Source organism: Orcinus orca, chromosome 4, assembly GCF_937001465.1.
Source record: "Orcinus orca chromosome 4, mOrcOrc1.1, whole genome shotgun sequence".
NCBI classification, from domain to species: domain Eukaryota; kingdom Metazoa; phylum Chordata; class Mammalia; order Artiodactyla; family Delphinidae; genus Orcinus; species Orcinus orca.
In genome coordinates this window covers 42,006,661-42,018,022 of record NC_064562.1, presented here as the reverse complement: position 1 = coordinate 42,018,022, position 11,362 = coordinate 42,006,661, and the positions used below count along the sequence as shown (strand labels likewise).

The window sequence follows — 11,362 nt, the reverse complement described above, 5'->3', positions numbered from 1 at the left end:
ATACCCGTACAAGCTTTTTGCCCTTTACTGTTCTAAGAAGGGCTAACGAGGCAGCGATGCGGGCACTGAATTCCCTGGAAGCGCGCGTCAGCTGGATGAAGCTTGCGGGGGCCTGGTGTTTTTCTGTGGCTTCTGTGAGAATCGTGTTGGGTGAAAGGTAGGGGAAGCTGTAGTTGGAATCTTGCCCCAGGAAGAGAGCGACCCTCGGCGGAAGGATTTCTGTGCCAAGGGGACGGCGGCTGAGCCGGGAAGGCGACTCGTGGAGAAAACTTTCCACTTTCAGGAAGAGCAAGATCTCGCCCGGCAGCTCCGTAGAGTAGGGAGGGGAAGGAGGAGGGAGAAGAGGGAGTGGGAGACCTGGAAGCGGAGGAAGCCGCAGCTCAGTAGCGCCGCGGGCATTTCCCTCTCCTTGACAGCCCTGCCGAGAGGTCGTTTTATACACACACAAGCAGGACCTACTCAAGCGTTCCGGACACGTCAGTAGTTCATTCCGGGGGTGAGAAAATTCTAACGTGTTGCAGATGAAAACTCTGTTCCCCGAAGAACCTCCGCTGGGAGTGCTGGCGAGGCGGGGCGCGGGGAAGACTGGAGGCCGCCCGGGAGGCTGCGGCGCTTTCCGTGCAGATCCCTACTAGAGCTCCCCGTTGGGTGGCGGAGGAGGTGGGGCGAGGGCAGGGTGCAGAAATTGGGCGCTGGGCGTCCGAGCCAGCCCACCAGCAGCGCAGTCCTGGACCAGGCGTCAGTTCCGCCAGCGGCTGGTGTGAGGTGGTGCGGTGCACGGCGCCGCAGGGATCCTCGTCCCGGGAGGGCCTCCGTGACTCAACGCTGAGTTGCCCCAATCACCACCCAACTGAAATCAGGCACAGGGTGGGACACGTTCCCCGCTGCGCTCGCGTGTCTCCACGCTCACCCCCAGCCCTGGTCGCCTGGCGGGCGCTACCAGGTCTGCGCAAGCGGCAGCAGGGGGCCTGGGCCTCCAGCCCAGAAAGAGTCAGCCGGCCGCGGCGAGGTGGAGCCCTTAGAGGAAGGAAATTGCTGTCCTCCTGAAAGTTTTTCCCGTCCTCTCTTGTTTTCCCTGCAGAGGTGAGAGGCAGGCGGCGGCGGCGCTGACTCCGGGGAGCCGGGCCCCGCACCTCTGCTCCCGGAGCTGCCAACCGACTAGCTGGGGACAGGGAAAGCTGTCGCGCTCGGACCTCCTCCGTGGACCCCTTCTGGGTGCGCCGAGCCATGGATAGCGCGGAGCTGGCCGGGAAGATCGTTTACACCTGGCTGACTCTGGTGCTCGGCTTCATACTCCTGCCTTCGGCCTTTGGGTTGTCTTTGGGCATCTCCGAGCTCTACATGAAGATCCTGGTGAAAACTTTAGAGGTGAGCGCATGGGGGCATGCCGCGGCCCCTCCTCCGAGGGCTTTAGGGAGATCCTGGGGCGATGCGAAACGAAGGTAGAGCTGAAAGACGAGTAGACGCGAGGGGACCAGTAAGTAAAGTCAGTGGTCTGGAGGGGTGTGCGTTTTAGTTTATTCGCGGCTGCATCCCTCCTCTCCCGCAGAGCTGGAGGGATTCGGACTAAAACCACTGGACCACCCTGTTGTTGCTGCGGTTGGAGGCAGAATTACCTCCACCCCCTGCTGTTGTTATTATGATTTTTACTGATAAGAATATCAATGCAACCACCTTTTCTATCACCGAATTTCTTTATATCCTTTCTGCGGGGCAGCTGTCACCTCAGTGTCCTTAGTTTTTACAGCCCCAGGTTTCAGAGGTCCTTTCGTGGACTAAGGCATCCTGTCCAGAAAGGCATCATGTTCTAGTGTATGCTCAATATAAGACACCAATTGCTGGATGGTAGAAGGAAGTCTGATTATATTTTAACAGAGTCATGGAAATTTAATCTAACCAATGGCACTTGAAATGTCATTGAAAATCTACATTCCTTGACCTCAACTCTAAGTGGGCCTGATGGGGAACAACTACAGCTTACCCTTAATACAGGGCTTTATTAAATCACAGAGGGTTCCCTGTTGATCCTCTCATCAGATGCTCCCCAAAGCCTTGGAAGGTAGGGAGAGCAAGTGTTATTCCCCCTTTTACAGGTAGGGAAACTGAGACTCTGACAAGTTCAGTGGTTTGCTTGAATTAAGTGGTGGAGACAGGAGTCTTAACTGAGGAGAGGGCCTGCAGCTATTGGTTAATAGTGCAGACTTTGGATGCAGATTTGCTTTGATTTGGTACCAAAATCCCAGCTCTGCTTCTCAGTATATGACCATAGGGAAGTCACCTACTTCTTGTGCTTCATTTGCCTCATCTATAAAATAGGAGTAACAATAACAACTATTTCCATAGGGTTGTTTAAGTGAGTTAAAATATGTCAAGCATCCTAGAATGGTATCTGTATGTGTTTGCTACTATTAAAAGAATAATATTATTCTTATTATTAAAGTAATAATAAAGTAATAATATTATTACTTAGATTCTAGCATCCTTGTTTCTGTAGCTACTAAAGTACCTTCTAATACGGTTTGCAGTTTTCTGCCCTTATTCTATGTCTGCCCCCAGGCGTGGCTTTATTTGCTCTTCTCCCTCAGGCAGGAGGGTGGCTCCCAGATATACATCTCTAATCTTTTATCTCTTACCTGGAGATTACCAGCAGATCTCCCACCAGCTAATCTCCTGCAAATCTATTCTGGCTGCTTATCTCCTGTTTTACCCCACATTTTTGTTGTACTTCTTTGTGGCTATTTTTCTGTCTAGTCTTTGAAGTTATATTTGATTCTTCATCCTCAGCCCTCATGTTTTAAAAGTTCTGTTGTTTCTACTTGGGAGATATTTCACAGTCTTGAACTTATCTTGTTGATGTCACACTCTGAACTTGGTCACACTCTACTGTGAATTTCTTAGCTACCTCTTACTGTTAGATCTTCAGAATACTCTCCCCGTAGCAGTTGATCCTCTTCAGCTGGTGTTCACTCTTTCTCAGAACTGAAATGATTGAACTGTTCTCCCATGTAGCAATGTCTTTTGGAATTGATACCCCAAGTGAGGATAGAGTAAAGTAAGTTGCACACCTGTCTGCCAGCTGCTGACTCCTATATGCTTGCTTGAGTAAGTCAGGATACAGCTAAAGAGATGTCAGGGAGAGAGGCCTGCTAGTTGCTGTTAGCCTGGCAAATAACTATTATACTTTGAAGGGATGTCTCCAGTCCAGGGTCTGGCTTCAGCGTGGCAGGGCCTCAAGTTTTAATTTTTGTCCATCTAGACTTGAAGAGACTTAGAGGTGCACTCCTTGTTAATCAAACTCTCAAGAATGCTAGTTTTCTAATTATAGTGGGAGATACACCACCTAGCTTGGAAACCAGGTAGATGGCAGCATAAGGAACCATCTTCTTAGCTCAGACCAAAGTTATTAGGTCAGAGAGATGCTTGGCATATATGGAATTAGAATGGGGATTCATTTTGTGAGCCAACTCTGACTTGGTGGTAGCTGCCTGGAGTGCCTGTGTTTGGAAGCAGCTGGGCCCCTCAGGAAAGAGCTATCATTCCATAGCGATATCTGCTTTAGGCACAGAAGAGGGAGATGGCAACCCAGGGTTTTCCATCCTCTAACCAGAACAGCGTTAGATGTTTCAGAGACATTTCTGTTAGGCAGAGGTTGGTACAGTGGATTGCTTTTTTTTTGCCAACTATGGGGATAATTCTCTTAAAAAGTGTGCTGGTTGTTTAATATTAGAACATCTTTAGATCTGGAAACATACCCTGCCTTTTTGTAGAGTCCATTCAAGGCCCCGCCTTTCTGCTACTCATTATTCTTTAGTATGTTCTCAACTGATTTGCTTCTTTCTTTCTTTTGCATTCCAGTCCCAAGAATATTCTTTGGGCTCTTTGATTGGAATTAGCTATTTCACAGGTTTCCTTGGTCACAATTTACACACCATTTTAAAAGGTCATTTAGTTTGGTACATGATGTGTTTACTTTGATAAGTTTTCTTGACAATGGTTAGATTTTTTGTGATCATAAACTCAAATTCTGGAAGTTGCAATGTGTGTGGGGTACCTTCAGAATAGCTGACTGTGGTAACTGCTAATTGTCAAGTAACTCAGCCAGCTATATGCTCTTCTTGGGGCCCTTTCTTAGCTCATCAGTTCAGGTAATAATTATTTATTGAGTACCTACTGAATGCTGCCTTCTGCATTGCTGAATATCTCTAGATGTGTTCATAGGTCCCTGATATGGCAAGCTGCTTGAGGGTAAGGCTTGAATTCTTAGCCTAGAGTAAGTGTAGTGATTCTCTAAACCAGTGATTTTCAAGGGGTATATAACAATTTCTTAGGAGTATATATGCCAATATGGTAGCAGTATATTAGGGAAAATTGTTTTAGGAATACAAACCATGAAAAGTAAAACTTTTGGCTGAGAGGATTTGTAGAGGGTAGTCCATCTGCATGGTGGGATGTATATATCTGAATCTCTGGGAGAGTGTGTGTGAATTTTTTATGTTTGTCAAACAGGAGCATGGATTAAAGGTTGAAATATGCTGTTCTCAGCCCTGCAAGGTTAATGATGCTTCCTATTGATTGACCTAAGGATTGCTATTCATTGGCCTAAGGTTCATAGAGGGAAATAAAGAATGGGAAGAGAATATAGGATTGATGGAGAAGAAGAAGGCAGGGGAATGATATGTAAATTATCTAATCTAACCAGATAATACAAACAATAGACAGAGAAGATAAATGTTAATGGACTGATTTTTCCCTCAACTTTTGAGGAATAAGTTGGATGCATGAACAACTTACTCCAAATTTCTGGCATTGTAACCTTGGGCAAATCACTCAACATCTCCACCTTAGTTTCTACATGTGTGTACAGGAATATGCCTCACAGAGTTATTGTGCAGATTAAATGAAGAAAGGTGAATAAAAGCACTTGATACATAGTAGGTGCTCAAATCTTAGTGGAGTTTGAATTGGAACACTCTTTGGTTGTATTTTTTTGGGGGTTTTTTTGCTCCTGTGTGGCTAAGGTTTAACCTACCTTCAGATCTTTGATGGGTCAGCACACATACATACTCAGAATAGCCTACTCCTGCCTTTTATTTTAGTTATTATTCTTTCCCTTACCATTTCCTCCATCCACCAATTAGTTTTCCGTCATTTTAAAAAGGCAGGTCAATAATTTTCAGATGATAAACACCTCTTATTATAACACTCAGGTATTATCCCTGGTGTTGGAAATATAATAAATCTGCTAGAAGGCCATGACTCTTTATGACAGAAAGTAATAATAAAAGCTACCAAAGCAATATGCTTTTCAGATAACTTAATTCTACAGCAGCTCTCTGGGTTAGGGTCTGTTATTATTCCCATTGATAGACTGGAGAATGGAGGTTCAGAGAGGTGATTTGTCTGGACAGTGGCATACAGCTGTCAGTGGTAGAATCAGGATTTTAATCTGAATCTGAGTTCTACTCTGCTAAAATGACAGACTCTGCTGAGAGACTTATGTTTTGCTACAGATGATGGCCAGCTATTATTTGAGTAAGCCTAATATTTTGAATTTTTATATAATTTTATACATTTTTCCTTTCCCTCTATTTAGTCAATTCTTAAATGTCTTTTTAGTGTGAAAACTGAAAGTTGAATTGTCTAGGTGACAGTGTCTCGTTTTTGCAAGCTTTTGGCCTAAGCTTTAAAAATTATACTTAACCCTTTATTTTGGTGAATTGTGGACAGCTACTTATTTTCTTCCAAGAGGATTTTGAAATTAAGTGGGGGTGAAAACCGGATTGAAAGTTGTCATCCTTCTTGGTAGGCGTAGTGAGATGGGGAGTGGTAGCCAGGATTGTTCGAAGCTGCTATCTTCAGGGCCCTTTGCAGACAGAGCTGCGTCTTTCCTGGTGCCTTGAGGTAGATGTGTCCTGAGATACCTCAAGAGATTTAGAACCTCTAAAGAGATATTCTTCCTCTGTATTTGGGCTTACCTGATCAGCTAGAGAAGCTGGCGTGGTGAAAGAGAAATAGCTATTTATTGGGAGATGCACTGATGGTCTGGAAAACAAACTGATCATTTTGGCACCTATATAGATGTAGGGAGGGAGGAGAAAGCCAATGTTTTTCTACCTTGTGGCCGATTGTGTGATGGTCGTTGGATAGATTATCTCCTTTAATCTTTACAACAACCCTTGGTATTGTTCAGAGATGATGAAACTTAGACCCCAGGAGGTTAAAGTCTTGTCTGAGATGATTACAGCAAGGAAGTGGCAGAACTGCAGTTCACGTGTACTTCTGTCTGTCCAGCTGCAGAGCATAGGCACTTGGTCATTTTCACTGGAGAGTTAGCCCAAAGAAGAAAACCGTTTTCCAGCACAAATTCCTTTTGGCATTAAGTGACTTCTCCTCCAACCTTAAAACTTGCTAATCTTGAACATTGTAACTACATTTTGGAGGATAGACCTCAGAGTTAGCATTTCAGGAGAGGGTCTGTCTTCTGAAACTTCTGATGATGGCACAGGGAGCTCTTTGGAGCACATCATGTTATTGGAGGAATGCCCCCATATTAGTTTGCTGCCATAACAAAGTCCCATAGACTGGGTGGCTTAAACCATGGAAATTTATTTTCTCACAGTGTTGGAGGATAGAAGTCCAAAATTAGGGTGTCAGCAGCTTTGGTTTCTTCTGAGGGCTCTCTCCTTAGATTTAGATGGTGCTGTCTTGCTGTGACCTCACATGGTCTGTCTTCTCTGTACATGACCCTGGTTCTTTTCCTCTTGTTATAAGGACACCAGTCATACCGGATTAGGGCCTCACCCTAAGGGCCTCATTTTAACTGAGTCACCTCTTTAAAGGCCCAGTTTCCAAATATAGTCACATTTTGAGGCACTGGGCGTTAGGGCTTCAACACATGAATTTTTGGGGTGCTTTGTGTGGGACACAATTCAACCCATAATAGCCAAAGAATACTAATGTTTTCCATCTTATAAGCATGGACTAATTGTTCTAGTCTAAGGTAATTACCATTTATATAAAATATAAAATCACATGCCCACAATGAAAAAAGTGAGCTCCAGGATAAGGATGATTGATTGTTGACAAAGTTTTATCTTAATCATGTCTTAGGTCTCCTTACAACTGATAATAGGTAACAGGGCTTTAAAGTGAAAAACTGTGGAAATAAACCTTTACCTCTATTGAGAAGAGATGGGAGGTAAAGTCTGGAGTTTGAGAATTCCTGCCTAGATCAGCAAGGAAGAGAAAAGGACGCAACCAGATTAAGACTCTGAGCCTATTATCATTTGTGACTTGCCACTTGAAGCTGGGAAGATTAAGCCTCTATTCATAGGCTGTTTTCTAAGCACCCATGGCATGTTCCTACTTTGCTCTTTGGGATGTTGTGCAGGGGTCCTGACGTAGTCAGATCATGCTTTGCTCCTTGACCTTCGTGTACATGTTTTAGGTTATTTATTCTCTACTACTTATTTTCTTATTTATTTGAGAAAAAAATGTTTACCTCTCTGCTTGAGCCCTTCAAACCCAGCAACAACTGGGTTTTTGCCTTGACATATTTAATAAATTCTGTCTTTTTGCCCCTTCAAGAGTGCCTAAGTCGTAATTATAATTATAGTGCCTTTTACCTCTTGTTTTGCTCTTCTCCCACCTCCCCAAATAAGGTCAATTTAGACATTGTTAGCTTCTAGAATTGTAGTCATCTACATAATATATATATAGATTTTTAAAATTAAGTTATTTATTTATTTATTTTTGGCTGCGTTGGGTCTTTATTGCTGTGCGCGGGTTTTTCTAGTTGAGGCGAGTGGGGGTTACTCTTTGTTGTGGTGTGCAGGCCTCTCATTGCGGTGGCTTCTCTTGTTGCGGAATACAGCCTCTAGGCGTGCGGGCTTTAGTAGTTGCAGGACGTGGGCTCAGTAGTTGTGGCTTGTGGGCTCTAGAGCACAGGCTCAGTAGTTGTGGCGCTCGGGCTTAGTTGCTCCACGGCATGTGGGATCTTCCTAGACCAGGGCTTGAACCCGTGTCCCCTGCATTGGCAGGCGGATTCTCAACTGTGCCACCAGGGAAGCCCCCACATGTCTTTTTAACTTTTTGTTTGTTTGTTTTTAAAACTTTTATTGGAGTATCATTGATTTACAATATTGTGTTAGTTTCTGCTGAATAGCAAAGTGAATCAGTAATATATATATATCCACTCTTGTTTAGATTCTTTTCCCACATAGGCCATTACAGAGTGTTGAGTAGAGTTCCCTGTCCTATACGTAGGTCCTTATTAGTTATCTATTTTATATATAGTAGTGTGTATATGTCAATCCCAGTCTCCTGGCAGATGTCTTTTTAGTTAGTGATTTCATGGATTCCTTTCCAGCTTTCCCAGTCTCACACTGCTCCTTTTGAAAGCTTTTGTCTGATACAGGCAATTAGGCATCTTTGAGTGTGTCTCATCCTTGAATGCCTAATTTCTTATGAAAATAATATTCTTTGTGCCCTGTGTTTATGTCTTTACATGTGTTAATCTCATTTAATCTTCATAGCAACCCTATGGAATAGGAACTATTATCCTCATTTTACAGATGAGGAAACTGAGGCTGAGAGGGATTAAGTAATTTTAAACCCAGATAGACTTGATGCCATAGTCTATGCTCTTGCCCTTCATGCTTTCTGACTTTTCCAAGGAGTAATTTATTGGGGTACCAGGTGTGTGTGAGGGTTTTTTAATAGGGTAAACATGATCTTTTCCTCCTTTTATTTGGGCATTACCAGTAACTAATATAAGAGTATACCTGGGATTTGGAATACTATTTATATCAGAGATTCAGTGGGGTATCTCTTCAATTCACATAACACCAGGGCTTAATGATTAATTTCATGTCTATATAAGCATGGTTTAAATATCTTGCATTGTGTCTGTGGCACAGTTTACATTAATATTTGTTGTTTTTGAACAGTGGGCCACGTTACGAATTGAAAAAGGAGTCTCAAAGGAATCAGTTCTTAAAAGCTCAGCTTCTGTTGGTAAGTCTTCCTTTTCATTTTAATGGTTAAAGTATCCTTCAAATATGCATAGAGTAGTACATTTTATGGGCCTTGGATTGTTCATAATTCTGACCTTTATGCAAAATAGCCGCCTTCTGACTTTTGGATGAGTTTTTACTGTAAAGATGTAATATGTGCTGGTTCATCTACATGTTCTTATAGGGTATTTCTAAAGGTATGTATTTAAAGGTGGTTGCCCATGGTAGTTAATGGTCTTAAGAAAAAAAAGGCTAATCGGACTACCTGGTGTTAAGTTAAACCTATGTTTGAGGTTTCATTAGCACCTTATAACTTGTGGTTCTCAAAGTATGTTCCTCAAAATATTCTTTCCTGCTAAAAACTAATTAGTAATGCATGAAAGAAAAAAATAACTCCCTTGTGAAATAAGCTTGGGAATCACCACATGCTACACATTCCTTTTGGAGACTAATAATGTATAGTAACAAAGGCTCAGAAAAGTCCTGTAGTAAAGAAACTCACTTAATTTTTGTTAGAAGTGAGTTAACAAGTCAGCCGAGCTAAGCAGTCCCTGCTTCTATATGTGTGCTTTGCCTTTGTCCCAATAAACCCTTTCACTTGGGTTAAGAATTTTAAGAATTTTTAAGACACTGGGTTCAAAGGGGAGTAGAATTCTGTGGAAGTGCTGGCTGTGAAATTAAGGAGAAATAAACCCTTGATTTAATTAAAAGATTAAGGCTTTATGTGTTTTTCAAAAATAATATAGAAACAATTTTGTGCCCATCTGATTTAGGGTTAAAGATGGTCAAAATGTCAAACATTTCACTAGAAGGAATTTATCTTCTGAAGGCTTGTCTAAGAGGAATTGTAGAAATTATATGCTATAGTGCATTTAGGAAATAAAGAATCTGAGTGAAAACATCTGTGCATTTTTGTGTAATTAGATTGTTATGTTCAAATGATTAAAGCAACTAGTAGAGCTTCATGGTGTCCACTTAAACACCAAAGGGTTAGCACAAATAACATGTTAACCAAGATTGGATATTTCTGGCTCTACTTGGTCCTCTTCTTATTGACCTGAGAGATACTTTCTCTCAGGTGTAGCAGATCTACTAAATTTTTTTTTCTGGGTTCTTTTTAAATGTGTGCCCTTGTGATTTAAGGAGAGAACAAACTTTATTGCTGATTTTTTGTTGTACTTGGTGAGATTTGGGGCTGTCATTGTTCTTGGGTGAAATTCTATGGGACCCTACAGGTTGGGGTGGTGGTGGCGCATGTCTTGGGCCATGAATTTAAAAGGGCACAAAGTGTTTCAATTTGGTAGGTTAAGAGGATTAAAAAACCACTAGCTGAGGGTGTTTGTAGTGTTGTTTTAGGTTTTTCAGCCTAATGAGAGTGAATATTTCCACTTGTTGGATTTTTTTTTTTTTAATCATGCATCTGTCTTTTCTATTTTTGGTCTTTGCCTTTTTCTTGGTACCTCCAGGAAAGAGTGGAAGTGAGTAGGAGGAGAAAATATATATAATAATGGTTTAGAGTGTGGCTAATGCCTACAGAATTTATCATATTTCATTCAGAGTGGCTGCTCTCCCTTTTAGCCTGTGCCGTTGGGAATTGACTATTGTAGTTACTGAGCATTTGCTACCTGTGAGGTTGACAGGGGATCCCAAGATGATTAAGACATGGCTCCTGTGGGGAGACAGGCATCTGACAGGCCACTGTGATAAATGCTAAAATAGTGGCATAAGCAAAGGATGAGGTGAGATCTCATTTAGGCTCTGCTATGTGCTGCTTTCATCTGTATTAATACCTCAACTGTACATGGTATGCACCTCTACTCCCATCCTGACTTACATCCTGCTTGAGTCGCCCTGTGGCAGGGTGTGTGCCCTGTTGAGAGTCAGTCTCAGCTGACTCTAAACACCTGTACATTCTGGTGTTTAGAGTCAGCCGAGAGGTAGTATCACAGTCCTAGACAGAGGCAGAGGGTGATGAAACACTGAGCACCTGTGTGCCTGGCTGGTGCAGTCGCCTGCCCTCAGAGCATCGTGTCTCTGTACCGCAGCCAACCGAGCGCAAGTCAATGTTGAGCCGGCCAAAGTTTAGGCAAGGGTCACTGGCAGACCATGGGTCCCAGGGGTGTGGGTGCAATTTTGAGATGTCGAATGATACAGTGCTGATGATAGGTTTAGGGAATTGAGAGGGAGAGATGAGGTAAAGAGGGACAAGAGTTATGTTTATTTTCTGCACCAGAAAATTCCTTTTGCTGCTCTTCTACTTGGTGAAGCACATTTCTGGAAACAGTTTTCAAGTCTCCCTCTCCAGTTAAACCCCTCTTGTGTTGTACTTCTTCTGTGCTTTTATTGAA

General features: G+C 42.8%; 1 protein-coding gene across 4 annotated transcripts in view; it reads left to right on the top strand.

The window, feature by feature from the left end:
* Window positions 1-263: 263 nt before the first annotated feature.
* GPAT3 (glycerol-3-phosphate acyltransferase 3) overlaps window positions 264-11,362 on the top strand; it is a 57,452-nt gene continuing 46,353 nt past the window's right edge. Inside the window, exons 1-3 of one of the 4 annotated variants that reach the window (XM_033409975.2) lie at window positions 264-496; window positions 1,082-1,368; window positions 8,949-9,015. In XM_033409975.2, the coding sequence (XP_033265866.1) occupies window positions 1,228-1,368; window positions 8,949-9,015 (208 nt within the window). In that variant the 5' untranslated portion in view covers window positions 264-496; window positions 1,082-1,227. Of the gene's footprint in view, window positions 497-557; window positions 1,369-8,948; window positions 9,016-11,362 lie in introns of those variants that run through there. The other 3 variants (XM_033409977.2, XM_033409976.2, XM_004282155.4) reach the window with 3 other exon arrangements.